Consider the following 27,929-nt stretch of genomic DNA (forward strand, 5'->3'; position numbering starts at 1 on the left):
GTAGAATTCAAAGATCACTTTATTTTAAGCTTAGCCAATATAGAGAAATGCAACATTTCAGTAAAGAAATATTACATTTATACTGCAATTATAAAAAACAAACTAATAAATGTGTTTCTGTTTTTATCAGGGTCTTCCTCTATACAAATTTAAATTTCAAGCATTGAAAGCTTTTTGGGGGTTTTTTTAGCTCTTTTTTTATTGCTTTGGTTGACATTTCTGTGTTTATGATCTGCAGGGCTTCTGCAGCTCCCTTGAGGCTGAACCATTATACTTGTATTGGCTACAAGAAGCTCTAAAACATTATTGAATTTCTTCTTTAAACTCATCGACTTGTTTTATTGTTATTGCAGTGCGAAAAGCATAATTACGGGTTTAAAGGCGCGTTGTTTCCTTTACGCACTTCCTTCCCGAGCATCTGTCTCCCAATCCATCAAATGCCCCCGATGAAGGTTCTTATCAGTCTTTGATTTTAGGTGGTATAAAAGAGCTGACCGACTCTCGGGTCTGCAGCCGAGGCAGCGTCTTTCTTTGGAGTGAACGTCCCATCCCATCCTCACAGGTACTTTTTATTTTTGGTATGCAATATCTCGTGTGCATTTCTAACTGATTTTTTCTCTTTTTTTTTATATCTTCTTGGTGCAGAAATGTCCAGAAAAGTTATTTTGGTCTTTGCGCTGTTGGTGGCGTTGATCGCCTCTGACTCTGCGGCCGCGCCTCAGAGCGCCGCAGCCGGACAGGCGAAGGGGGCGGACGTCCTGCAGCGGCTCCTGGCCAAGAGGGAGAAAGCGAGGGAGGCGTCGGCGCCCCGGGCGGAGAGACGGGCGCACCTGTCTGAAGACGAGCGGGAGATAATGACCAAGCAGGTCATGCAGGCCATCGCAGGTACGCCGGGGCGGCTGAGAATGTTCCCTTCTGATTATCTGATCAGATGGGTGAATGTGCGGAAAGTGATCAGATCTGTGCACTGAGGTGTTGTGTGTGTGTGGTTCAACGTAGGAATGGTTTGTTCACAGAGGTGATGAACTCTGACTGCATGTTGGGCCGCGACTACCAGGGCTGGGTGGACTTCGGACGCAGGGACGCAGCGGAGTGAGGAAGGACAGCGACTCTGTCCTGGTTTTTCTTCACCATGTACAGAAAAGTTGAGGCTTGAAAATGTATAAATAAAGATCTTTGCAGAATGATCTCTGCAGTCCGGACTGATTTCATCTTCACTGAAAGACATTCGAAGCCGAAATGGATGAAAATGTACAGGTTTTTTTTTATTCTCAGGTGGTAAAAGACACACCGACAGAGAGCTGGCAGACTACAGTGGAAAGCAGTGCAGAGAAACAGGAATTTGGCATATTTAGGTCAAAAACTAATTACAATGTTGTGTTCATGATTTCTTCCCTTTTAAAGCCACAGTATCCTATGCCATTTTTTGCTACATTTGATTGCTCTGAATGTTCAAACATTAAAAGATTGAGAAATCACTCTTAATGCCCAGAAAAATGATCCTGATCAGACAGAAATCCCAGCGGTTTAACAGATTCCTGACGGTGTGAAATACAGCAGAATCGACATGATCTGTTTCTTTGTACGCTGGAAGTCCAACCCGTTCGCTCGGGCGTGGCTCAGATCGACACACAAAACAAATCAGAGATGAGAAGATATGTGGGAGGATAAAGGAGGTCATCGCAGCGCTCCTGTATCAGTTTCTCTCAGTGTAGCAGCTCTAAGTTACAGGAAAACCAGTGCTTTGGTGCATCTGAATGTTCTTCAGTGCCACAACGTCAGTTTATACTGCATGTAGTCTTTTTTTTTCCTTAAATAGCAAACAGAATACTACTATTTACACTTTGGAAACTAAAAAAAAAACAAGTGATTACATTATTTAAAACCAGCGATGGAGACAATAGTAAAATGACATTCACCAACACAATATAAAAAGATTCTGTTTGCTGTTCTGTGTGTGTGATGAGAAGCGGTAATCGGCTCCTGACATGAACACTGGCTGAGTTCATCGCTCTACCCGGTTAACGTCTCAAGCGTGGCTCCAACACATTCGATGGCGTTCTGTTTTTCAAGACACGGGGTGCTGTGGTGGGCTGTGAATTGCACGGTGGGGGAATCTCATGGCTTAATGTGAAGTCACGCAGGTGAAGAGGGGGAGTCGGGGTGAGCGTGTCACAGTTTGGTGGGGTGATTGTGTCCGTCGGTCCCACGCCGGCCCATCATTCCCCAGGCCGCCACCCGGTGCAGCCCGAGGCTCTGGAGCTTCTCCACCAGGTTCAGGCTGAAGAGGCTCGACCCGGGGCTTTGGTCCGAGGACGAGCTGCGTCCTCCCGTCTGTGTCACGGCGGAGGTCGGAGGAGGCGGCGGCGGCGCGTAGTGCAGGTTGCTGTAGGGGTCGGTGGAGGCGGAGATGCCGTGTTGCTGCAGCAGCTCCAGCAGTCCCAGGGATGCGGTGGCGCCGGCGGTGGAGGCGAGGCTACTCTGGTGAAAGTGCTGGAGGACGGAGGAAGACGAGGCGCTCACGTCCTCACCGTCCCGATGAGGTGGCAGGCTGAAAGAGCGAAGGCTGCAAACCAAAACATTAAAAAAAGAAAACATGAATGCAACATTAAATGTAAGCTTTATATACGTGCATGTATCCATTCACAAACAGCAGCGTGCAAAAGTTTTATTCATATTCTCAATATCTTACTTCCAAGGAGCCACACCTTTAACATTCTTAAATTTTAATGTACAGCTAACTATAATTTAGCTGTTTATAATCAGAAAATACATTAAAGTAATTACAACCAAATGTGTTTTGTTCATGGTTGCTAGTATTAATGTGCTGAAAGATCAAATTTAAAACTGATTGTCCTACATATTATTACAGCTGGACATATTATTAAATTAAGATAGAAAAAATAGTCATTTCATTTCATACATAAATCTATAGTAAACTTGTAATAAAATAACTAAAAAATATATGAAAAATATAAAATTGAAATAGCCAAAACCAATGATTTATTAAAAATAGAAAATATTTGTATACAAATCCAAAACATTAATAACAAATTATTAAGTAATACTTGTTGATGACGTGTAACAGAAACATTTTTTTATTTTGTTATGTTCTATTTTATATTAGAAAGCATTGCTTTTCTTAAAAACAATGTTAAGATAATAAAAACAAAATAATAAAAACAAATCTTAAAAATATCTGTAAGAATATTGATGTGATTATATCAAAGATATGTTGCATATTATGAAAAATAGCAATATAACAATAACAAACGTATAAATTATTCATAATAATAACAGCATTAAAAAATGCAAACAAAGTCCAGATAAAAAGAAGAAATAAATTTGAGGGCTAAAATCAAAGTCTGGCTCCTTCAAAGGAAAACATGAGTTACAAAACAAACTTTTGCAAAACTGGTGACAAAACAAGTTTTGGTTATTTTGGTGACTCATCTCTAAAAAATGGAGAAGCGTGTTAGTTTGTTAAGAATAATAAGGCAGCATCTGTTTGTTTAATGAAAACTTAAAGAAAGAAAAAGCCGATTAATGCAAAATGACAGCCGAGACTTCAGTCAGCTTAGACGACTTTAACATCAGCAGTAAATAAAAAAACATTAGTACACTGTGTTTAACACAGAGGCAGAGGAAAAATACTGAACTGCAGTTAAAAGTTGTTTTTTTAATGGGTAAAATGTGATCTGTTGTTATTATGTTATTTATTGAAGAGAGAAACCTGAGAACAAGGAGCTCACAAAAAAACGCAGCTTGTGTACATTCGCACAATCAGGCTGAGAAAGTCTCTAGTGGGGGAGTTTTTATATCAAAGACTGATGTATGATTTAACTTGTATAAATTAAACAAGTTTGTCTGATGAAATTTAACAGGAGAAACTGGAGAACAGATGCCAAACATGAGATGAAGCTTCAAGACAGCAAGGAGAATCGATCTGAAGTGGCTCGAAATGAAGAAAAGCGTCTGAACTGCAAATGGGTTCAGATGCTGCTTCAGGAATTACAGAGGACCGATTAATAACTCACTGATTTATCCACTAAATCTGTGCACATTAACTGTAAATACGTAATGAGTAAACATCTGATCGGGGGTTTTAAGCAATTACTTCGAGTTATGGAGTTAGATTTAATCTTCAGTCCTTAACATTATCAAACCTTTCACAATAACACATTTTGCTGAACAATAAATTGTCCCAGAAATTATTTTGATAAGCAATAATATTGTTGTTTTGAGATAATCTTCAGATAATATATTAATAACGGCATAATATGGTAAAAACTCAGCCCTCTCAAACACTCTTAAACTTTAATTGTATAATGAACCCATGGAACTGGAAGATATTTTCCAAAATAAAACACAACAAACAAAAACAATGAATAAAAGGGAAATAAAAACAACACACAACAGAAACTGTGTATAAAATAAATAATGGAGTCTCCCAGCTAAATTTCCCTTCAAAATATATTATTCATTATATCTCCGTCTCATCAGTTTTTCTTTGCATTTGAGACTTGGGTGTCTGTCAAACAAACATATATGAACAATTTATCCTCAAATGCAGTTAACTGTTAGTGTTTCTGCAGCTGTAACTTCACATTAAGCTGTAGTTTAGCCACATAAACATGTGACTCTGCCTCCGTGGTTAATAGTTAGGATGCCAGCAAACATTTAGTATATGAATCAGTTAATATGCAGGCATCAGCTGGGCTCTTACTTTTCCCTGCAGGCTGCTTCTAAAGTTTCAGAATGACCCTCGATAGACGTTTTCTACCAGGGGAGGGGCAAAGAGGACAAAGTCAGGAGGGGGAAAACGGCAGGAAACAAGACAGGAAAATCTGGAAATTTTGATTTGATATAAAGAAAAAAAAAAAGAAACATTTGATCAGCTGGCTTGAAATTGTTCAACTTTATCGAATATGAGAGTGAATTCAGTCAGAGGTGTGAAAATCAACAGACATCAGCAGCGTGACCTGCAGAGCTCTTACCGATTGGAGAAAGAGGGGACGAGAGGGGAGGGTTGGAGGACTTTGCAGGTGGTTTTGGGATGTGTGGGGAAGGTCTGAGGGAGGTTGGGACCCGATGAGGACGCTGACCGGTTAAGGGAGGAGACACAAATATTAAACCTCACATGGAGGAAAACCCACACATCTTTTAGGCTTTTAATAAGCTGAAGAGGATTGAGAAATTGGAAGATATTTTAAATAATCATACGTCTTACCCAAACCATGAGCTGCAGAAAACTGTGAGAGGTCAGGCTCATCCTCCTCCAGGTCGTTCAGGCTGTAGACGTGCTGCACGTCCACCTCCAGCTCCTTGAAGTCCTTGGTCAGGACTCCAGGACGAGGGTGGAGGATGCCCCCCAAGTTTGGTTTAGCCAGCTGCTGCCAGTGGTGCAGAGTCACTGAGCCTGATGGAGAGACAGACAGACAGAGGACTGTCTCCAAACCGTCTTAAACAAAAACACAGATTACTGAGCAGATCCTCGCTTGGCTCAAACATTTTTCTATGGTTTTGTTTTCTGGATTTGTCACTTTCTGGATGGTTTGTAGTAATAAAGCACCACAATAGTACTTTTCCAATTGAAGTTCATGTTGAGAAGCGCAGGCTAGTTGTTGACTTTTTCTGATGACACAAAATATGTAGCGTTTCTTTGATTTTTTCTTTTTTTGGACGACCTTAGGATTAAATCCAAACTTAGTGGAAACTAACAGCCATGTTTGCAACAGTGGCAGGTTTTGGGCAACGTTTCTTTTCAATGACAACACCGTAGCATAGTTTGCATTCTTAGACAAAACTGTCTATAAGTATTTAAAACATGCGGGCGGTGAGCTAATTACACATAAGTCTGCATTCAGTTTGTTTTTTGCTTCCTTTTTTCAGTATACGTTCCTGACTGAGGTAAAGAAGGTAAATGAATAATTTTAAACATCTTTCAGTCCAAATATTTTAAAGGCAGACATCCAAACAGTTTATTTTATTTGTCTAAAGATTAAAATGTTAATTGACTTCCCCTCGCGTTTAAGGTGAACTCTTGTGTGGTTTGAATGCGTATGTGGATGCCAAGCGGATTGAAGACTTCTCTAAAAGTGGGAAGCGAACTACAGCGCGGAGCATTCTGGGTAAATACAGCCTAAACAAACATACGTCTCTAGTGGTAGCAAGAAAAATGGTTTTTGGTCTTAGATCAAAAACAAAAGAGAAATCCTACAAATCCTAAAATCTGATGCCTCTTCACTTTTGTTTGCATTTTGTGAAGAAAGAAATTGAGCTCATGTCTTCATCTGAGATTTTCAAGTCATTTCCTTGAGTAGTTCTTGGTGCAGCGCCACCACAGGCAAGGAGGTACAGCAGGCTTTTCAATAAATTTGGATCTTTTGACAGCACCGAACCGGACCAAATGTTGCAACTTTAGTCGCCAATCAAACTGAGTCTAACAGACTATCAGGTGTGAAAACACCTGTAAACCATGCTTGAAAGTTTAACCTTTTTTACCTTCTAGAGGTTTAACGATCTGCAGGCGGTCTGGCAGGTAGGACCTAGACCCTCCTGAGGAGCCGCAGGAGTGCCGTGAGCTCCCGTTGGAGTAGTTGGTGCCGGTCGATGCAGCTGAGCTGGAGACCAGGCTGTCGTTTGGTGTCAGGAAGCCGCTGGAGCCGTCGCCCTCCTCGCAGTTTGCCGCCAAGGCGCGGAGTTTCCGTTCTCTCTCCACGTCGAAGAAAGGCCGGTCAGAGGCGTGGCTCTGCTGGCGAGCCGACAAGTTGCGCAAAGCGGTTTCCAGGTCCTGACCTCCGGGTGTGCCTGGCTGACCCAGGCGTTTTGGCCCACTAACACTGTGGGGGAGAAAAACAACGATGACTTACATGAAGTAAAACAAAGTGAGTTTCAGCCACTTCCTGCCACTCTGGAAGCTCACTTGCTGTCCTCTCTCTGAGTGGAGCTGGAGCCGGGCTTGTCCTCCAGGATTAAGCTGGCATTGTCGGAACCGTAGAAGCTGGTCCGAGGGGTGCTGGTGCAACTGGACACGGGGCTGGAGCCCGGTAGTCCTGGTGAGTGACACTGGGACCGCATCCTCCCTGCTTTGTTCGCCACCTTCACTGTTTCAAACACGCGATATGGGTGGTTCCTGCCAGGAGAGACCAACAACGTCACGTATAACCTGCAGCCAACTAACACTTATCACTGAACTCTGTAATCCATTTTCTGGAAAATTAGGAGTAAAACTAAATAATACAATCGTTATTACAACACAAAAAAAGATAATTCTCTGGGCTGCCCTTCATCCCACACTTGGAGGCGCTTCTGCTGCTAAATGCAACTTCTTGTGGTTTTCTATCAGAAATTGCCTTTTTCCTCCTCATTCTCTACAATCGTCACTAAGTCACGTCATTTATTTGCAGAACTTTCTTCTTTCAAGGTCAAATGGCAAATCCCTTGCCATTAAAACACACTTAACAAAATAATTAGTGTCATTTTGTGACTTTTGCACTTTTATTTGCCCAACAAAAAGTTGTAAAAAAATGAATCAAAGGAAAATTTTATTACCCAAACGAATCAATCAAAAATAATCAAATTCGGATCTACCATCTTTACCAATATTAACCCCGATCTAATTTTGTACTCTTGGACAATCACAAACGGTGAGAGTGGTTGTTGTTTCTGATGACAGACTCACTTGTACTCTGACGGAGCGGGAGAGTCCAGACCTTTCCGGAAGGTGCCTTCTATCTCTGCAGCCAGAGAGTCCATGGGGAGGACCGAGGCCAGCGCGGTGTACCGCTGCACCGTGCTGTTGGGCAGACTCTTGTTTCGCAGGTTCTTTATGTCCTTCTGTGCCTCGTGCAGCATGTCCTCACACTCAGAGTACTTGTCTTGCAAGTCCTTGAGCTGCAAAATACAAAAATAAAGACACACATTGAATAACTAAGATGAGTTGTTAAGCTGACATCGCAATGACTACAAAACTAGTGAGAAATAAAAAGCTAAAATTTGCATTTTATCTCATTTTAATCCAACTCTGAATGTGATGTTATAGTCCCGAGTTTCCCAAACGTCTCCATGCCATGTCCCCCAAACAGCATTAGCTTCTGGACAGGGACCCCCTTTGCAAAACGACAGACAATGCTACAAAAATGTAAAACATCAACTATTTGAATGTTCTCTCACATTTATTTGCTATTCAATAATTATTACATTCATTTAGCAGGAATTCTGCCTGGTACTTTCTGATTTTATGTGATAAATTTGACTGCATGGCAAATAACATTAAATAATTATTTTAGCCTATATTTTATAATAATGACAGAAAAACAGATTACATTAAAAGTTAGAATTAAAAAATGTATTATCTTCCCTCCAGCTGTCTGAGGTTCCTCTAGCGCCCCCTGGTGGCCAAACACTTTGAAAAAGACTGCTGTGATTAATTACCTCAGACGTAAATTTTGCCTCCTTCTCTCTGGAGGCACTCAGCTGGTGGTTCAGCGCTTCGTTCTCATGGCCAAGCTAAGGAACAGAAGCAGGTTTTAAAAAGTTTACCATCACAGAACAGAAAGTTAATTTACTTCACTTTTTGGAACCAAAATAAGAAAATAAAAGAATAGGAAAGCTTTGGAGCTGCCAGGAAACAATAATTTCACAGAGGTGGACTGTGAGTTTGTGTTTTTGCGCCTCACCCCTTTGCAGCGGGCCTGCAGGTCGACGATCTGAGCGAGCAGTGAGCTGATCTCCTCCTGCTGTCGGACGGTGTCCTCCACTTTTCTGGCCAGCTCTTCTGACAGGTCCACCACCTGTTTATTTGCAGACGCTGAAACACACCAGCTTCATAAATACAACTGGAGAGTGAGAGAATGATTGCTCCATCGTTTACAAGTAAACCAGGGAGAAAAACTTACAGAGCTCCTCCACACACACCATCATCAGCTCCTGCTCCTGCTCCTCATAGTTGGTCGTTTCTGTGGAGAGCTCAGTGGCCTGAGAAAACAACATTCTCATATCAATAAAAACAACACTATGGTCACTATGAAAAATAGAAAACCTATATTTTCCTTTTTTTTATCTTATATTGAGTTGGAATTTCATTGTGCATACCTCTAATCTCAGTTTGCGGTTCTCTTCCTCCAAACCCTTCAGTTTCTGATGCAGAAAGTCATAATGGACAAAGTTGCTGAGAGAACTGCTGGATTCATTTCTTTTAATTCTGCAGAAAACAAAAAGAAAAAATATTTTAACTTTCAAGAACATCACTTTACACCATGGCAAATGAATGTATATATATCAAGCTTGATATATGGAGCAATTCAATTAATTTTAATAAAGCAGGAGGGTTGTGCTAAGTTCTATGTCATGTCTTGTGTGAAACACTCAAGCATAAACCTGCATAAATCTAAACTTGCACTAAACTACAAGTTTAGTAAGAAAAATTATCTCAAAATGTTCTAGAAATGAAATATTAGATGTATGTTTTGTTCTTGTTCTGCAGCTAGGTCTGAGCCAGCTTGAGACTCTTAGAGTATGTTTTTAAAATAAAGATATTAAAATATACGACATCTCCTTATAGTGGCACTACTGACATTTACAATGTCGATTTTAACACAACAAATATTAAAATTAGTTGTATGTATCAAGGGATTTTTGTGCAGAACTTCAAATCTTATTAGTTTACAGCTCTAATCACAACTGTGAGCTAATTAGTCCTGCTGTCTGCACCGGTAGCCAGCCTGGAGCCGACTACTTAACCTACATGTCACTCGTACCTCATTAACTGTAGTTTTTAAACTGTGTCACCTTAATAAGACGGACTGGTGGTACACCTTCAGTTTCCACACTTGACACTCTGTCTTTCTATTTCTTTCCCTATTTCTTTTTCTAAATGAGGGAAAAGTGTAGCAGCCTCCTTTGAGCCAGCTGATGAGCAGCAACAAGTCAGGGAGGGGCGAAGCTTTGCTACTCAATGCTTTAAATAACCAGAGAAAACGCTGGTTACAGCAACACTTTGGCGTCTCATTAAAACTGCAGCAACAACATGACTAAGATGTTGTTGCTGCAAAAGTTGCTGCTTCGAAAGGCAACTTTTTGAAGTCTTTGGCCTGTTTTTGCTTGATTCAAGAATGATGCTAATTTGGCTCACCAACAATGTCACCTTTGCTGCAGGACATACAACCTTTTAATAAAAAGTAAAAAAATGTTGGTATAACACAAAGTTTGTCTTGTATCAGTCATGCTCTTTGGTTACATGGAGCCACAAACTTTCAGCTACAATTACTTCAAAGCACGTCCATTCTTTAAACTTCGCACGTCATGTTTTGCTGTTTTGTTGCTAGATAAAAATATTTCTAAACAAAACATTTTTTTTTTTAGTTTTACATCATATTACATTAGTCTCTCATCCAAAACATACATGGAGAAATCACTTAATCTATTACGTTTCCTTTTATGTTTAAAATTTACAGCACTTCATAACTTAGGTTAACACAGTTACTTGTTTGTGAAATGAAACGACACTATGTGCCTGGAAAATACTTTATTCTCTTAAGTAAAATATTGCATGTTTGGATTATTGCTGATCTGTTCAAATGAAAATCCCAATAAAATTATTTTTGGATTAAAAAAACAAAAGGAAAACATTTTGGCTGCTCATGGGTGCCTTTAATTGACCAGCAGATATTTTAGACTAATCATCAGTGTGTGTGTAGAGCATGAGTGGATGTGTGTGTTCTTGTGTGTTTCTGTACTCACGGTGACAGGCCCTGAGCGTTCTCCATCTCCTCTGTGCTGGCGTAGAACTGCAGCAGGTCGTCTCGCATCGACAGCTCATGGCGAAGTTGAGCGATCTAAAGAAATAAAAAAAGTGTTGTTGATCGCTGAAGCTCAGCAGGATGGGAATTTTTGGTCTACATTTGTGCATGATGAGGCTCACTACCTCTTCCTTTGCGATTTCCAGCTGTTCGTCCAGCGTCTCATTGCGAGATGTTAGCTCTTGGTTCTGCTTCAGGAGAGACTGTCCGATTCGAGCCGCTAACTCCAGATCCCGCTCTTTCTGCACAGGGATTCACAAACACGTATATTTTGAATGAGGTTGATTGGGACATGTGAGCCAAAAATTGTGCAAAACAGAGTCTGGGCAGAGAGGACCATATGTCTAATCCTCTGGTAATCCAGTTCATCTGCTGTGTGTCTCTCTTACCTCCTCCAGCAGGTGGGTCACCGCCTTGATGTCATGATACGTCTTGGTGACCTGGCCCACTCTGTCTGAGCACAGCACTGAGGAATGAAGGAGAGGAGGGGAATTTAATGAATGGTGGTAGAAAATGACGCATTTCTGACTGAGGAAACCGCAGAAACTAAAAAATTAACAGAATGAACATTTTATAGCTAAAGGGTATTTAATATGTCCTGTCCCACTGATGTTTTAGGAGCCATACCAAAACATCTCCATGTGGCCCACCATCGACTGATCCTCTTAGCCTGATCCCTCTGAGCCCAGTTAAGATGCCAGTAAAGACATCGCACCCCTGGACACCAGAATAGCTTCATTCAGCCGACCACAGGGGAAACCTGATGGTGTCCATTTCACCCGGAGACGCAGGGAAAGACGATAACTGGCTACTGACGTGAAAATCTGTTTACATCCTGAACAATGGTTTGTCTTTATTCACTTGAAAGGCATTACAGCGGAACAAGAACAAAAGGATTAATCAATTAGTTGGTAGGGATTTAGCATTGACGTGGACAGGGTTTGGAGTAAAGCCATTCAGGTCCCTATTATTCGTAAGTATTCACAGTTAATTTAAATATTGATTAGATTTTATTGGTGCTGAACGTCCTGCAACCCACTTAATTCCACGAAAGTGTAGCTCATTTTCCAATTAAAAATTTAAGGTATTTCTTCAATATTTCTGGTTATGAAACAAGAAACAATTAAACCCACTGAAAGTTTTTAAAGTCACATCCATTTTTACAAAGAGGGAAATTATCTTACTTTAAAACTGAAGTATTGAGCAAAGGAGTTCATTACAATAATAACTTAATAAACCTTATGAGGCAGAAATATATGTTTTTAAGTAAAGGATCTAGTTATTTTTGATTGAGAAGTGATTTAAATGTACAGTTTGGATGTTTGATTATTGTTCTCCTTTTTGTTTGCTTGATGTTTTTCCTGTCATCTCTACAGAAAATGAGTCTCTTTCCCCTTAAACTTTTCCACTTTTATGCAGCTTGCATGGAAATCAAGCTCAGGTTTGTTTAAATGTTTGCCTTAAACATAAGGTCTGAACATGACATCAAGCTGAACAACATTTGTCAAAAAAACGGGGCAAAAAGCGTCCAAATTTTCATCAATTTAAACGTGAAACTGGACTTTAAGTGAGAGCAGGAAGCTTACTCTCCTCAGGTGCTGTTTTGTTGTTTGCGATAGTTTATGAAGTACTCAAAATATATTTTCCCACTATAATGAGACTGTTGAACCTGAGCATGTAAAAAAAAAGCACATTATTTATTAAAACAACTGGACGTGTGAAACATCTTGCTGTAACTGGTTTGTAAAAAAATAAAAAACACATTGTTGTAAAAAAACAAAGCAAAACCATGAAGTCGCATCAACAACAATCCTCTGAAAGCAGACAGAACTTGAGCAACATTTAAACATCGAGTTTATGACTTTGTGTTTAGTATAGAATAGACCTGAATGTATCCCTGATGGTTCCTTTACTTAAATCAGAAACATTTTCCGTCATTTACGAAGCTCAGATGAACTAACAGGCTTTCTACAAGGTAAAGTGATTAGATTGAGGTTTGATTTGGCCTGGAAACAGTGATTTGATACTGCAGCCATATTCAATCAGCCTAATGGAGAGCGTCCCGGCTACAGCTGCACTAAGTACACCGTCAATGATTAAAATACATCAATAGTCAAGATGATTCAGTGTCAATTTTAGATTATCATTTTCAGTCAGCAACAATAGGGTATGTAGAAAAGAAAATCATTAAAACGTGACCAAAACGTTGTAGGACAGTTGGACAAACAATACTGTAAGCCTTCTTTACACCCTTAAAATTGATCTGCTGATCGGACGAGACTGTTCCCTTTGATGCTGCAGCAAGGAAAAAACGTACAAAGACGATCAATATCCAAAACAATAGATTTAACTGGATTCATCTTTCATTTAAAGTCTGTTTATACTTGCTTTTTGACTTATACACTAAAAACTTAAATATCACAAGAAGAAAACCCCTAAAAATGAAACATTGAGAATTTCATGAAAAATATTCAAAATCCTACTGATTAAAGTATCTCTATTATCCCACTAAAAAGACAGAGGGTAGACATGTTTGTCCTTCTCAGGGGTGCACTAACAAAAACAACTCTAATGTATTATAAAGATAGATCCTAAATTATGCAGGATTAAGATCACACACACAAGTCTTCCTGAGGTCCAAACTCTGAACCGAGACAGAGTCTATAAATTAAGAAAAGCCTAATGAGATAACTGTTCCACTAATCCTATTGTTCTCAAAGTGGATTCCAGCATTTCCTGTGCTAACAAGGCAGCCTGCAGTGGGACACTTGGCTGGCATACACATCTATTCACACACACCCAAAATAAGATCCATTATGTTACAGAAAATCCATTGAAATTATCTTCCAAAGCCACCAAACAAATAAATAAATGTTTATATTCACCACATTTATATTATTACACACTGGGTTGCATTTTTACAAGTAAAATTCAAGAGTACGCATTTGTTTAGTTCGGGATCCCATTAGGTTTGATGCAGACTAAACACCCCTTCAGGTTCCACCAGGTGAAATCCCTGACCTCTGACCTGCTGACCAGGCTGCCACGCAGCAGAGATAAAGCTACAGGTTTTACAGTGTGGGTGAAGCTAAATCCAAGCAGGTGGTTTGAACTGTTACCCTAATACTGTCCCTGCAGATAAACCTCGTTGACTTAGGTGTGCTTATGACGTCTGTTATATTGAGGGGATCAGACAGGCGAGGATGAGCGCCGTTGCAAAAAGAAGAGTATCACTATGGCGAAACTGATCCATTTCTTTAAAAATAAAATGTTAATAATGATTTTTTTTTTAAACTCTCTTATATAAATATGAGCACCAAGACAAATTCTGAAATTATTTGCGCTCCTCTAATCTGGAACAAATTTTCAAAAAACCTCTATATCAGGGCTAAACGCCCATTTGTTTAGAGCTGCCTTTGGTTAGTAGTTAATGGGACATTGATCATGTGTATTTGCTTTATTCTGATGATGGCATTTGACAAAATGTAATGTCTACTGCTTGTTTCATAATCGGTGACTATATGATGTTTTTAAATCACTTTGAGCTGCCTTGTTGCTGAAATGTGCTTTACAAATAAAGACAGAAGGATGTTCATCATGTCTTGGTTTTTGGAGAGCTGCCAGCAGGTTGCAGTATTTTTACCCTCCACATGTCTATTCAGACAAAGGACACCACAGAGAGAAGGACAGAGGAGACTCGGCTGTATTACACCTAAATAATGATGAGAGCCCATTTTAAACCAAAAACATGTGCATTATCTACCTCGGAGAGGCGGTCAACACCAACTATTCAAGATCACAAAAGAAGTTCAATAAATATATATTTAGATATAAAATTTAAATAAAGCAAAGACCTACCCTGGTATTAAAAAGAAAACTATATAAAATAACCTTCGCTCCTCGATTATCAAAACTGTAATTACTGAAGCACAACTATTGAAACACTGAGTAGGTTGTTTTACTTTTTTTTCCATTCTGAACTACGTTGGGATTTTTGAATGAAAGCTGCAGCAATCAAAAGATGATGTGCCAAATTTACAAACAGCATTTGTTGAGAACAGCTTTACAGTAATGATAATAACTGCTGACACACACAGCTTCGGACTTCTCTGTGCAGCAGCAGACTGTACACACACACACACACACACACCCACACGTACTTATCTCAGTGACCTTCATCAGACTACATGGAAGCATTTTAAAGCTGTATTTATTTTCAAAGCTACCAATAAGTTTTAGTGCTCATATATTTAAAGCTACAAAGATCAGCACTACCAGCTTATTTTGAGCTTTATAATCACTATGAATGATGCGCTCTCAATGACGTCTCTGCACGCTGAACTACATGCACTATTAAGCATTAAAGCCCTTAGATAACAGACCTCAAAACTGCAGCTCACTGTGAACCTCAAGGTACATTATTTACCCCAGTGCTGTTTCAATACATTGAACTGCTTTTTATAATCCTGCATGTTCTGAGCCTCCTGTTCTGCAGTGATATGATCTCTGCACATCACTTCTCTGCAAGCCGCTGTCACGTCGCCCACTGCGACAGCTCACCTTGTGTTACCTCCTTGCAAAGGCTCTCGTTGTTGTTATTGTTATTGTTGTTATTGCTATTATTGCTGTTGTGGCTGATTTTATCCTCTTCAAGTATTTCCTCCACACAGCTGGACGTGCTCTTGTCGTCTTCCTCCTCCTCGGATGCCGAGGAGCTCCACACCTCCATGGTGACTGCAGAAAAACTCCCCTCTGTCACTTTGTCCATGAGTTAAATCCTCTGCTTTTCCCGTTTTACTGCACGCTGGCGGTGCTGCGACGCGCTGGCTGTGTCTGCTGCATGATTCTGCTGGGTTCTGTGCGAGGCGTTTTGTGTGTGAGAGAATCTGAGCTGCTGGGAGTTAATATATAATCCCTCAGAGCGTGCGTGCCATCTGTCGTCATGCCTGCCTCCATTCACCTGGCCACGTTGGACTACCGGGTAGGAAAGGAGAGGGAGAAGCTGAGGAGGGAGCGAAGGACCAATCGAGCTCTGGACCTTTAGACACAAAGGAGGATTTTAATCGTTCTGACCTGGAGCAGTCACAGGAAGATGAGGAAGATGCATATGCAGGTGAAGGAATAATTTGGAAGATGGTGCATTTGAAAAAGGATGCTGCACAAATCCTGCTCTACCCCATGATTTGAGGAAGATGGTATGCTCCCAGAATCCCTGCAGCTGCTCTCCTCTCCTTTCATATGTAACAGAGGAGAGGCTCTGCGCAACTCTGCTGCAGACAGAGACACACCCACAGCGTTCTGGTGGAGGCAGCAGTCTGCACAGAAATTTTACTGATATTTACCTACCAATCCCAATTTAACATTTTCTATACAATTTAAGTATCTGATCTGCTGACTTCAATGACCGTTCATGAATAAAGATAAAGCAGCCCAGAAACACCCAATGGAGCAGAGGTATTAGAAATCCTATATGGAAGAAAATAAGAATTTTACTAAGAATATGTCTAAATAAATGTGCCAAGTTATTACTAAAAATGGTTCTTATGTGAGTGAGAGCCTCAAGAGAATGGAGGGTTGTTGTTTTTTATATACATTTGCAGAGATTTTCACATTTTCTGTCCTGAGTTTCTTTTCTTGTCAGGATTTACAAGCATTTTTGGTGAATCTCAGAATTGCTTCCAGCAAACACATTTGCCAGTCTGCCAAAAAAAAAAAGAAGAAAAAAACCTAGACCAGACACAGGAGTGTCTAACGATCAAATATTAACCTCCTCATAAACATTTCAGTGACCATGCAGGGTATCAACCTGCACAGACACCACTTTCACCGTCACTGGTGGGGCGCCGTGCCGCGTCTTTGCCAGAATACGTTTGTTTATTCCAGATTATACGTTCCTGATACCTTGGGGCTGTGAAACTGATTACTAAAGCAAGATAACTGAAGTTCTAGAGAAACAAATGGTTATAAGGAAGTAATGGACTGAGGACTCTGATCTCAATATCAAAACAACAGGAGTCAGATGCTTCATAAAAAACTAAAAACTACAGTTCCTTCCAAAAGTATTCATTCCTCTTAAGCTTTTTCATATTTTTTATGTTACAACCGCAAACTTTAATGTATTTCTTTGGAAAGTTATGAGAGGCCAACACAAACACTTGAGAAAAAGATGAAAAATGACACAATGATATATTTTCATTAAAATGAAAATTGGAAGAATGCATTTGCATTCAGTCTTTGCTCAAATACCCTTAAATAAAAGCCAGTGCAGTAAATTGTCTCTAATAGACACTTAAGAATCCACCTGTGTGTAACTTATTCTCAGTATGAACCCAGCTATGAAGGAACAGTCTTGGGAAGTCAAGACAGGAAGAAACTCTTTTTTATTCTTAAGCTTTTCTGTCATCAATGAAGAAACAATGGCTCTTGTCTGGGCACTTCAACATTTTGCTGTGATGAAGAGTTCGCTGCTCCTCATGTGGCCCATAATCCCACCACTATCTTGAACTCCTTCCATTGTCCAAATCACAGCTTAATGCGACAGATTTTGTTTTTACAGTCTTTTCATTTACATACTTGCCACATAATGACTCTGACAACCATGTGGCGGATGCTTTGCCCCTTGATCTTCGGGTGTGTCATCACATTAAGCCCTTTGATCAAACCTCACCTTCCCTAAATGTTAATCTCTAAGTGATTTCTCTAGGTACTGGGGATTGCCAGCATGTCTGTTTTAAAATGTAACAAGTTTGTAGAGTTAACTGGACTATTAGTGGAACAAATTTCTCTAAGAGGGTGGAGGGTGTTTGTGTAAACCCACCACTAGGGGGTCTCTTTCTTTTTTGCTTTTTAGGGGAACCTTCCATTAGTAGTAAGAGATACTCGTGGACTTGTCCTCCTGCCTACTCTTCAGTGGTGCTCCTCTGCTCAGAGTGGAGTTGTCTCTGGCCACCTCTAATATTTGGTTTTAGTTATTTTTGCATCTCCACACATCCAGGTTTTCAAACATTACTGAAAAGTGACATGTTACTTTTGTACTGCAAAAACAAAATCTCACCAAGTTTTTTGGTTTAGTTTCTAGTGTAAATATCTTAGTACACTTCAAATAAGACAAAATTAACTTGGAACAAGACCTTACAACCTTAAATATGGGAAAAATGTCTTAAATGTTATTTAACTTTTAATTAAGCTCCCATGTCGTGCTGTAAGTCAGTATACTTGAAATAAGATAAAAGATATTTGCCCTACAGACCAAACATAATTGATAAGATTTTGTGTTTTGCAGTTTGGGTTTATATAAGTAAATTATTTCCTTAAAATATTGTCACCTTGTGTTGTCCCCCATCTGTTTGTTGCAGCAATTAAGCCAAACTTTTACAAATCATTTGGCAATTTATCAATAAATTTAATCTGTTTCACTCTTCAAACATCAACACTGATATCAACAAGGTTTCTTTGTAAGAGGGAAAGTAGGAATGTGCTTTACTTCCTTGTTCAAGGCAACCATATACAACCACCGTGAGTGGGTTACGTGCCTTTAATAAACTTAATATATAACCAGTGAAAACCTGTGAGAAGGACTGGAGGACAACAACCCTGAAGTCTGACCAGAGCCACAATAGATCCATTTATACAGAAGTATGACTTGAGTTAGAACGATTCACAAACAAATGCAAAAAGCTTTTAGATATTTATCTACAAAACATTTCGAAACCCATGTGACAGTTTCCTTCTACTTCAGTTGTCTGATACTTTTTATGTTGGTGTATGGTGTAAAAAAAGAAGTGAAATACTTTAACAAGGTTTATTGCTCTGCTTTCTGTTAAACTTTCTTCAGAAATCAAATCATTAAGAAGTGGAGCTATATCCTCATGTTTAATGATGTTACCATTAAACATTCACTCAACACATTCTTACAAATCACTTAGTGATTTATTAATATTTACTTTAATCTGCTTCACTGCTGCAAGTCCAAGCAACAACGCTGAAATCAATAAGATTCCTTGTGAGATGAAAGTCAGGAAGGTGCTTTTATTCACAGCATCCGAATAAAAACACCCTGTACGTGCCTTTAATAAACTTAATACATAACCAGGGATTACGTGGTAAAGATCAGACGCTTCATTTACAGTCAACTCCCAAGTGAACAATCAAAACATTCAGCATGATAAAGACAGAGCTCCTTTTGCTGCACTGCATACTCCCACAATTAAAGAGATAGCTGCTGATTTTATGTCACTGAAAAAAATCTTGTCTAATGCTTTCTTCCTTTACATACAACATATTGTATTCAGATTCACTCAGTGCTCTTGTGTGACAATACAGTAGGTCTTAAATTTCAAAAAATCTAATTAAATTATCTAAAATGTTAAATTTGACCACAAATGACTGGCTTTTGCTCATTTCTCAGTAAGGTTTATAACAAAGTTGTGTTGCTGCAATCAAAAGTTCCAAGTTGTCTACTGCAGGTGTAAAATATGCAGACATTAATTAAATGGCTTTGGATTACAATGGTACACATGATGAACTAAAACAACCTAATTCACCAGCAGAGCTAAGCTCTATCTATAATACTACACTTTAAAAATTTGCAAATTAATTGTGATAGATGCAATTTTACTTTAAACAGTAAAATTATTCCAATTATTCTAGCCCTAAGATGTTGCTGAATTCCAGTTGCCAACTAAATTTGCTCTAACAAAACTAATGCACAAGTTCATTTACTAAAGCTGCTGTAGGTAAAGTATAACATTTTTTTTTTTTTTTTTACATATTTGCTAAATCTGCCATATGTCCTGTCAGCATAATATAAGACAGATAATGTGTGGAAAAACAATCTAGTGCCTCTGTTTCTCCTTGTAGACCTGCTGCCATCTGCAGCAATTCACCGCCCCCAGTCACACACAACCAATCAGAGCCAGGAGGAGGGTCTTAGCGCTGTCAAACAACCTCAAGGAGACACAATAAGAAAAAACACTTAAAGGCCATGTCACTCTAAAAAGGAAATCCACTACCATAAATGGATAACACATTGTCCTCTTGAACAACAAGCTGACTGTCCACTGTTGTGCGACAGCTACTATTATGAAGATAAATCTCAAAAAGGCCTTTTCTAATTTTAATATGCTGAATTTTCTGCATTGAAGAAAGTTTAGAGAGAAAGTGCTTTACTTTAGGTTGTAAAATTTAAGACATGCGCTTTTAGTTTTTACAGAAAACACTTTTTTTAAATAAAAGATGTTAAATTTAGGCATGCATTTCAGAATGCGTTAGTCTCTTCTACTTTTAAAACATTTGTAACATCTTTTCCTGTCAACTTTTTTAAGGACTTACTTACTCTATCGTACTTTTAGTTACTAACCTAGAAGTTTGTTCTCATGTAAAATATAAAAAATTGTGGAAATTTTGTCATACATGAGCCTGATGCCTCAGGTTCTCAGTAAACCATCAGTTACACAAAACAAGTGTGACAAGACTCATTTCAGTGCCTAGTGGTAAAAATATAATGCAAAGCACAAACAACAACAGGGAAACAGGATACCAGAGGATTCAGTCGCACTGACAAACACCACCATATGTCCCTTGGCTAAATAATTCAAACAGAAGCACAGTGTGGCACAATGTGCATCAATCAGATTAGTCTGTCCTGGTTCTGATAGCAACATGTGGTTGGGACAGTCTATTGGGTGTTAAAAGGACATACCCCTACAATCTCACTAAATCCTCACTATAAGCCCATTTCCTTAGTGGACAATTTTCCACAAAAACAAGTGATTCAGGCCTTTAGGAAATCTATTCAGGTTTCCTAAAGGCCTCGATAAAATCTGATTTAACAAACTGTGAAAAGCCCAACAAAGAAGGGTCAGGTCACTGAAAATGGTCTTAAAAGTTATGGATTAACTACAATCTGCAGGTAAAAACAACAAATATGAGTTGCTGTATTTGTACATTTCACTCTGTATAAATCAAGCCCCTTTATTTTAAAGAAAAGAGTCTTTTACTAAAGCATTTTTTACATAATGGACATTGGATTGCTAAAATGTACATAAAGAGCACCTGACCTTTTGCCACACATCCGTTCATCACCCTACAAAGTCTAGACAACCAATGAATCTAAAAATAAACCATCTCAGGGTGGCTGCAGCAGTCGTCATGCCAACCCTGTCATCATGATGTCAGAGCGGCCATCGGGATCCGCAGTCTGCTCGCCTTCAGCATAAACTGCTTAGAGCGGCAAGGAACAGTAGGGTAATTGGCTTGATGGCATTTGACATCAATGACTTCAAAATGAAGCTCTTATCCTGGAGGTGTGAGATCAGAAAAGAGCTCAAAACGAAACATGGGAGTTTGTTTTTTATTTCAAACTAAATCACCTAAGACTTAATTAAGAAATGTGAGGGACGCTTGTTTTAGTAAGCAGTTTTAGAGCAAATCTTTCTAAAAAAAAAAACAACAACAACAACAAAAAAACAATCATTAAATTCTATTTCGTCATGTGAGATGTTCATTCATGTATGTTATTCAATGATGCAACATGATCAATTTAAATTAAATCATTATTTAGTCTGAAGATGCCATCTGAAGATGCCGATCAGATATTTGTGATCTGTGTGTTGATGCCAAGCTTCATCCTGTAGTTAAGCAGTTAATTATTAGTTTCAATTAATTAAGCCACATAGAAGAGTTTTTAAGCAAAAATTGTGTGTTTAATTTCATTAAGTTGGATCTCAGTTTCATTTAAGGTCAGACTTTGGCTAGGTCATTCCAAAATCTTTCACTAATCAGCTCATTGTCCTGCTGCATAAAGCAAGCCAGCTAAAGATTGAACCGGACCTTGTGCAAAAGTTTTTAGTGAATTAAATAGGAGTGATTTACCCAGCTCTGCAGTAAAATGCTTTGAAAGAAAATATGATCTGAAAATAAAAATATCAGAATGTTTGACATTAGATCTTAAAAGGATATTATTTTCTTAATCCCGAGACCTCATCTGCCTCACATCACACAACATGTAGAAAACGAGCAGTACTCACAGAAATATTTGAAGGTCTCTTCGATCTGTTCATAAGTGAGTCCCAGTACGACCACTGGTGGCACCAGAGGGGTGTGCAGCCAGTCGTCACTGTCATATCCGAACACGGTGTCTGCTCTTAGGGTGTACTTGGGCTGACCTTCTGACAGCAGACTCACTATCTCCAGCTCTGGCAGGTTTGAGCAAAGGTCTGAGCGTGCCGAGGGTTTGGGGGATTCATGAATGTGCAGGTTCAGGAATGTGGGAAGAAGAAAAAGAAAGCGACATTAAAATTAACAACAGAGTTGATGTGTCAGCCATGCAGCTGCACTGCCCTCTAGTGGTTAACATATAGATTTATTGCGCTCCATTGTTATTGTTTGTAGAGTCATGGTTTGAGGTTTGGAAGTGAGAAATGATGCAAATGTTGCATCTTTTTGTCCTGGCAGTCCACATGGTTCTTAGCTTTCTGTGCAAAATGCATATTGTTTTGTTTGTCACTTCATTTCAGTATCATCAGCAGACAAGAGTGAAAGATTAGCAATGAATCAGTGTCAACATTAAACATGGCCTTACATGTAAAGCTAAGGTTACCTTACAGGAGAAAACATTTTTAACACATTATTTAAACAGGATTGATGGACTTGAGAAAATTCAGAACATACAACAAGCCCCAGGATCTTCTTTTAAAAGTGTAACCAACCCCAAATCAACTTCTTTTATTGCTGATAAACTATCTAAATAAGTTATTTTGGGCTCGATCTTTATGTTTCTGTATGAATTTTGACATTTTTGTGTAAGTTTGTTTAGTCCCGCATCATTTTGCATAAAAACCAACCTAAAGAGTTCTGGCTTCCAGAGGTTGACCGCTGCCTAAGCAGTTGAATTTTCCTACTAGTTATAAACAGTATGGCTTTTCATCACACAGCCCAACATTCTGGTATAAAATAATCTCACTCTCACTCAGATTATGAGGATGATCATATCCACAAGTTACTTCTCATCAAAGACACTTGACTTACAGTAAAACCAAGAAAACACAACAATGAATGAAGTCAAGAAAGTGTTGATAAACTTCAAGAACTGAGACAAGAATGAATCAATATCAGTGATGTTTTTGTTCATCTCCAGAATGTCAAAGTGAACTGAAGAAGCTATGAAGGATTACACTGTAAATATTGACCTTTGGCATAAATTTGACATATATTCACCAATTGTAGCCTTTAAATGTATTAATTTCTTCTTAGGTATCCCGTAAAGACAAGTACAAAAACCTAAACATACAAATGTTTGGCCATTACTGCCTTTTAAAATAAAACAGTGTACCTGTTATAGTGGACGCATCGTGGTGGGACTGCTGCGCCGAGCCACAGACGTTCCTGGGTGTAGAATGCTGCAGAGGCTGGGGGTCACCATCCAGGGCGACCGGTGCCTCCCTCTGCCCCTCATTGGGGTAGAGGGCTGACTGGGAGTCCAGATGGGCCTGTGGATGCCAGGAGGGAGGAGAAAGACGAGCCAGAGGAGGTGAGGAAGGAGAGGACGCAGGGTGGGACAGCTTGCCTTGGGGTGGAGGGTTCAGGGTGAACAGGAGCTTAAAGCTGGGCGCCCTATTGGTGGCTTAGGGGCCAAACAGAGACATGAAGGTCATTGGACCCTCTGTTAACCTGCAGGTGAAGCCTAAGCAGGAAAGCACAAGAGAAGAAAGAGACCAAACAAAGACGAGTGATTAGAACAATACATGAATGTAGATACTGGACTCTTCTACTTTTGAGAATAACTTTCTAGTTTCAATTTTGCATAACGTCAAACAAAAAGAAGAAAAATAAAAACAAAAAATCAAACACTCGTTAAACATGAAGACCCAAGACCCTGTATTACAGAAAATAGACCACTGGCATAAGTATATATTGTCTTTTATTTGCTTTCAATTTAAACCGTTTAATAAACTCACTAAAGGAGAAAAAGCAAAGTATGATACACGTCTGCAGTCACAACAGTTGAGTTGATAAATTGCTTTTTTCTCCTTTCTTACAGCTCATTCTAACATTTCATATTTAAATAATCAAACAGCATTAACAATGATTATATTAAAAAATATTCTTAGTGACTAAAAGTTGAATTACAGAACAGCGCAGTCTCTGACTCTTCTGGAGAAAAATTACTGTATTTTAGTTGTTATAAAAATACAATTCTGGATAACTGAATATAACTTGTTCTTTATTTCTGTTATTTTTTCTATCATATTTCTCATGAGATATGAACTGTAACCAACTATAACTTATTCGACTTGCACCAGGCATTATAAAACAAGTTCTTGCTGTGATTCTGATCCAAACCACTCCGGATATTTATGGAACTTTTATTAATATGAGGCATCGTTTTAATAATAAAACAAGTGTTTTCACTTTGAGTGAATGCAAAATGTGTGTTTTTACTCCAATGTTTCCTTACAGTTTACTGTTAAAGGTCTACGTTTTTGGGTCACAAAGATAGAGTTACAACAGCTTGGAGCCACAGAGATCAGGTTCTTCAGGAGAACATTTCACCACTATAAACACAATGCAAAGACAGGCGAACAATAATTATACACAAAGCATTTGCTGCCTGGAGCTACAGCCATTGTTACAACAGTGAAGATCTTTCCTCGGGGTCCAAAACTGAAGCTAAAGCCTTTGGAAGCAAGGATTTTAAGATGTTAATTAGATTTTTTAGTTTTTTATGAAGGCTTTGAAAATGTTTTTGCTGTTTTTTTTAAACCGTGGTGTTTTCACTCAAATTTTTTCTCCCACCGGCGCATTAAGAAACCGTGCGCACCTTTCGGACCCCTCTGTTCTCACCCAGTTTAAACAGCTGAGAACTCAGCCGTGTTTTATTATTAAAACGATGCCTCATATTAACCAAAGTTACATAAAGGCTTGAAGCTCTGCCCAGGCCGGTAACAAAAGGACACTTGATAGCTCGACCCAGTTATTGCAGTCAATAAAACATGCTGACCGGAGGGTAAAGGCCTAATTACAGCAGCTGCCGTAAGGCTATCAGGGTACATACAGTACATACACATGCATAGGCACATGACAATTGAAATACAGCTGTCAAGATTCATTTTAACTGTATTTAATTCCCCACTATCTCTACATATCAATATCAGTCATGCAGAGGCTCTTTTTGCTTCGTCACTCCTGGCCTCCGTCTTAAATACTTTCAATCAGCTGAGTGTTCCTGCTTGTGGCCAACACGTCCCCATTAATCCTGTCTCCCCCAAGCGAGGTCGGACAACTGACACCACACAGATTTAGGCTCTTGCATCACTCTGATCTTTCTGTATGGAAGTCTGAAATGACTCTGGGTAAATAACTTCCAAATTCATATCATGCGATTAACCCCAAAAGTGGAAAATGCCTAATCCTTTCAGGTCAGCAGCACAAAGTCAGCTTTGATTTAGTTGTTGGTAACCATTGAGGATGATTCAATAAAAACACAGCCAAATGAGAAGTTAAACTATCAGTCCCTTAAGGGTGAGAAGAAGGGATACGCTACAAAAAACACAAAATCTTACCAAGTATTTTTGGTCTAGTTTCTAGATCAAGTATCTTAATGCACCTGAAGTATGACAAAACTAACAAGTTCAGCATGACATAGGAGCTTGTTTTAGGTCAATAATACCTTAATACTGATTTTTTAAAAGTACTAGACGTAAGTGAAATAGTACCATTTGAATGAATATCATCAATATTAAGCTCATATTTCTTTCTGAAAAGTTACTTGTACGTTAATATGCTTGAAATAAGACAAAACTAAGATATTTATACTAGAAACAAGACAAAAAATACACAAAATTGTATGTGTTTGCAATATATAAATTATTAGACATTTAGCATATCTTTGCAATTCTGTTTTTTTACCCTTCTAGGCAGGACACCAGAAGAAAAAGTCAGTGGAGTAATCATGTAGGACGCAGAAAACAAAAGAGCTCCAGAGAAGATTAGTGCAGCAACCTCAAAATGGGAAGCTTAAAATGCCAACAAGGAAAAAAGCATGTCCCACAACAAGGCTTTAATTTTTTTTACATAATATTAATTAATGCATCAGTTGCAGGATGGAGTGGTTCATGGAGTTGGTCTGAAGTCATATCAGAGCTGAACCTGTGAAAAACAAGCAGCAAAGCCTGCCGCTGACCTTGGAGTGTGAACCGGAGCAGCGGCGCTGTAGAGCTCTGCACTGGTTCTCTGAGCAAACAATGCCCTTCTAGGAGGGTGTGTACGTGAGCCCAGGCACACAGACAGAGACGCAACCATGGGGGGGAGGGAGGCCAGGACGCATGCATTCAAGGACTGTCAGGTGCCATTAAGGACTTTTTAATTCACCGTTCTTACTGGAAATGTACAAAGTCTGCATGCTGAGAAATCAATTTACTTCAACCTCTTAGAGACAGAAAGGTCATCAAACTCTGACAACAACAAAAGGTGATTCATCTTAAAACTAAATCAAAATGATCTTAAGTTTGTGGAAAATTGAGGTGGTTTATGCTAATCTTCAGAGTACTAAAAACTATAAATGCTAATTTTATTACTGTATTTCAACATTTAACTTCATATAAATAAGTAAATTAGCAAACTCATTTATCTCATCTGCCCTGTAGCTGATAACCTTTGAACATGTTCACACTCTCTTGACCTTCCCTTGACTACCGTGGACATGTTACTCCAGTGAGTCAAACCTTACAGGCCAGTGTCCTGGACAAGTCTTCCTTTAAGTTAATGATGAATTTAATTTAATTTTATTTAATTTAATTTAATAAATCTTCCCACTTTTCCAAAAAGACCAAGTAGGTGGAGTGAATGGGAACATGTCCCATCAAAAGATTCTGCCACCTGTGCTTTGTTTGCTGAGGGTCACAAGCCAAAAAGCTTGAGAATCATTGACTTAATGTTTAACAAAGTAACAAGAAACACTTGGCAAAGATGTCACACATTGTAGATTCTCATCTTCCAACCAAGACCAACACTTATCAAACAAGTCCGTTTAGCACATAATTAGCACTGTTACACTTTAATAAGAATGATAAAATCACAATTTAGGACAGATATAGCATCTGATCAACAGATTGAAACTGAACAGCTGCTGCAGTAAGAAAGCTTGAGCTGGTTATAAAGCTGCAGCCCAGTTTCCATCTGAGCAACGAGGTTCTATTGAAAAAGTCACTTTAGGTTGACGTTGTGGGATTTAAACAACTTGTAGTTTCCAAATACATTCACCACTTTACCGCCTCTTCACCTTTTCAAAACATTTTTATGCTGAATAAAACAAAATGTATTTCAGGGACGGATATCCTGAATCCATGCTACCTGAATAATTCGTTAACATTAATTGCAGTCTAAGCAATTTGTCAGAATATGCATATTGCACACAGAGATGTTGAGATATAATATGCAGCTGATGATGGTATATCTCATAGATAGTGTAGTATATTCACATAGAACAGATTTTAAGCTATTTAGGATTTCTAAAACAAACAGGATACTTTTTTCTCCACCAGTGATACTAGATTAACATGCAGAATCTCACTTCACTCTGAGAAAATTGTGATTCTCCATTTAGCAAGATTAAGCCCAAACAAACTTTTAAACAGTGATGCATGCTATACTGACACTAACAATTTGGTCACTTTTTAACATATTCATAACAACCCGACAAGTAAAACTGGCCCGATATAAATAACCGATGTTTATCTCCATCTTATTGTCATCTGTATGTGTTTCGGTAGGAGGTTGGCCATGTGGCGTTTTTTTGGGCATGTGATGCTGATAGTTCAGCAGTGGAGGATTATGGGCCGTTTACCTGAAGCCATAACAGCAAGGTTGATATCTGATCTTGATATCGGCTCTGATATTCATACCAGTGGTTCCCTGCTTTTAAAATATTCAAGAAGTAGCTGTTGGCTTGACTCACTAATAAATTCTCCTTGATTTTTTAAAATTGAAATCTGCAGATCCGTCTCCTGATGGTGAAATACTAATTTCTCCGTGACTTGCAGTCGGGGGGAGGCAGGTGAGACAATGCTTCACCTGTCATCACAAGTAAAATGCTATCAGAAAATTAAAATGCAGTAAAGGCAACAGATG

General features: G+C 39.0%; 2 protein-coding genes across 3 annotated transcripts; one reads left to right on the plus strand and one right to left on the minus strand.

The window, feature by feature from the left end:
* The first annotated feature begins 203 nt into the window (after positions 1-203).
* LOC116720598 (cholecystokinin) lies at positions 204-1,185 on the plus strand. 2 transcript variants are annotated; one of them, XM_032563959.1, is made up of 3 exons: positions 204-562; positions 646-885; positions 1,000-1,078. In XM_032563959.1, exons 2-3 carry the CDS (start codon positions 648-650, stop codon positions 1,020-1,022), a joined length of 261 nt encoding a protein of 86 aa, XP_032419850.1. In that variant the 5' UTR covers positions 204-562; positions 646-647; the 3' UTR covers positions 1,023-1,078. The 2 variants fall into 2 exon arrangements, with proteins under 2 accessions (XP_032419850.1, XP_032419849.1); XM_032563958.1 differs by having other exon boundaries at positions 230-562; positions 1,017-1,185.
* A 72-nt stretch (positions 1,186-1,257) lies between these two features.
* hap1 (huntingtin associated protein 1) lies at positions 1,258-27,655 on the minus strand. Its single transcript, XM_032561817.1, has 16 exons — positions 27,646-27,655; positions 23,134-23,424; positions 21,830-22,018; positions 11,192-11,268; positions 10,928-11,044; positions 10,744-10,838; positions 9,097-9,205; positions 8,901-8,979; positions 8,682-8,812; positions 8,437-8,511; positions 7,685-7,896; positions 6,926-7,135; positions 6,505-6,842; positions 5,231-5,419; positions 4,998-5,100; positions 1,258-2,566 (listed from the first exon to the last, which is right to left on the minus strand). The coding sequence occupies exons 1-16, from the start codon at positions 27,653-27,655 to the stop codon at positions 2,173-2,175; spliced, it is 2,619 nt and encodes an 872-aa protein (XP_032417708.1). The 3' UTR covers positions 1,258-2,172.
* Positions 27,656-27,929: the final 274 nt, after the last annotated feature.

The sequence above is a fragment of the Xiphophorus hellerii genome, chromosome 5 (assembly GCF_003331165.1).
Source record: "Xiphophorus hellerii strain 12219 chromosome 5, Xiphophorus_hellerii-4.1, whole genome shotgun sequence".
Lineage (NCBI taxonomy): Eukaryota > Metazoa > Chordata > Actinopteri > Cyprinodontiformes > Poeciliidae > Xiphophorus > Xiphophorus hellerii.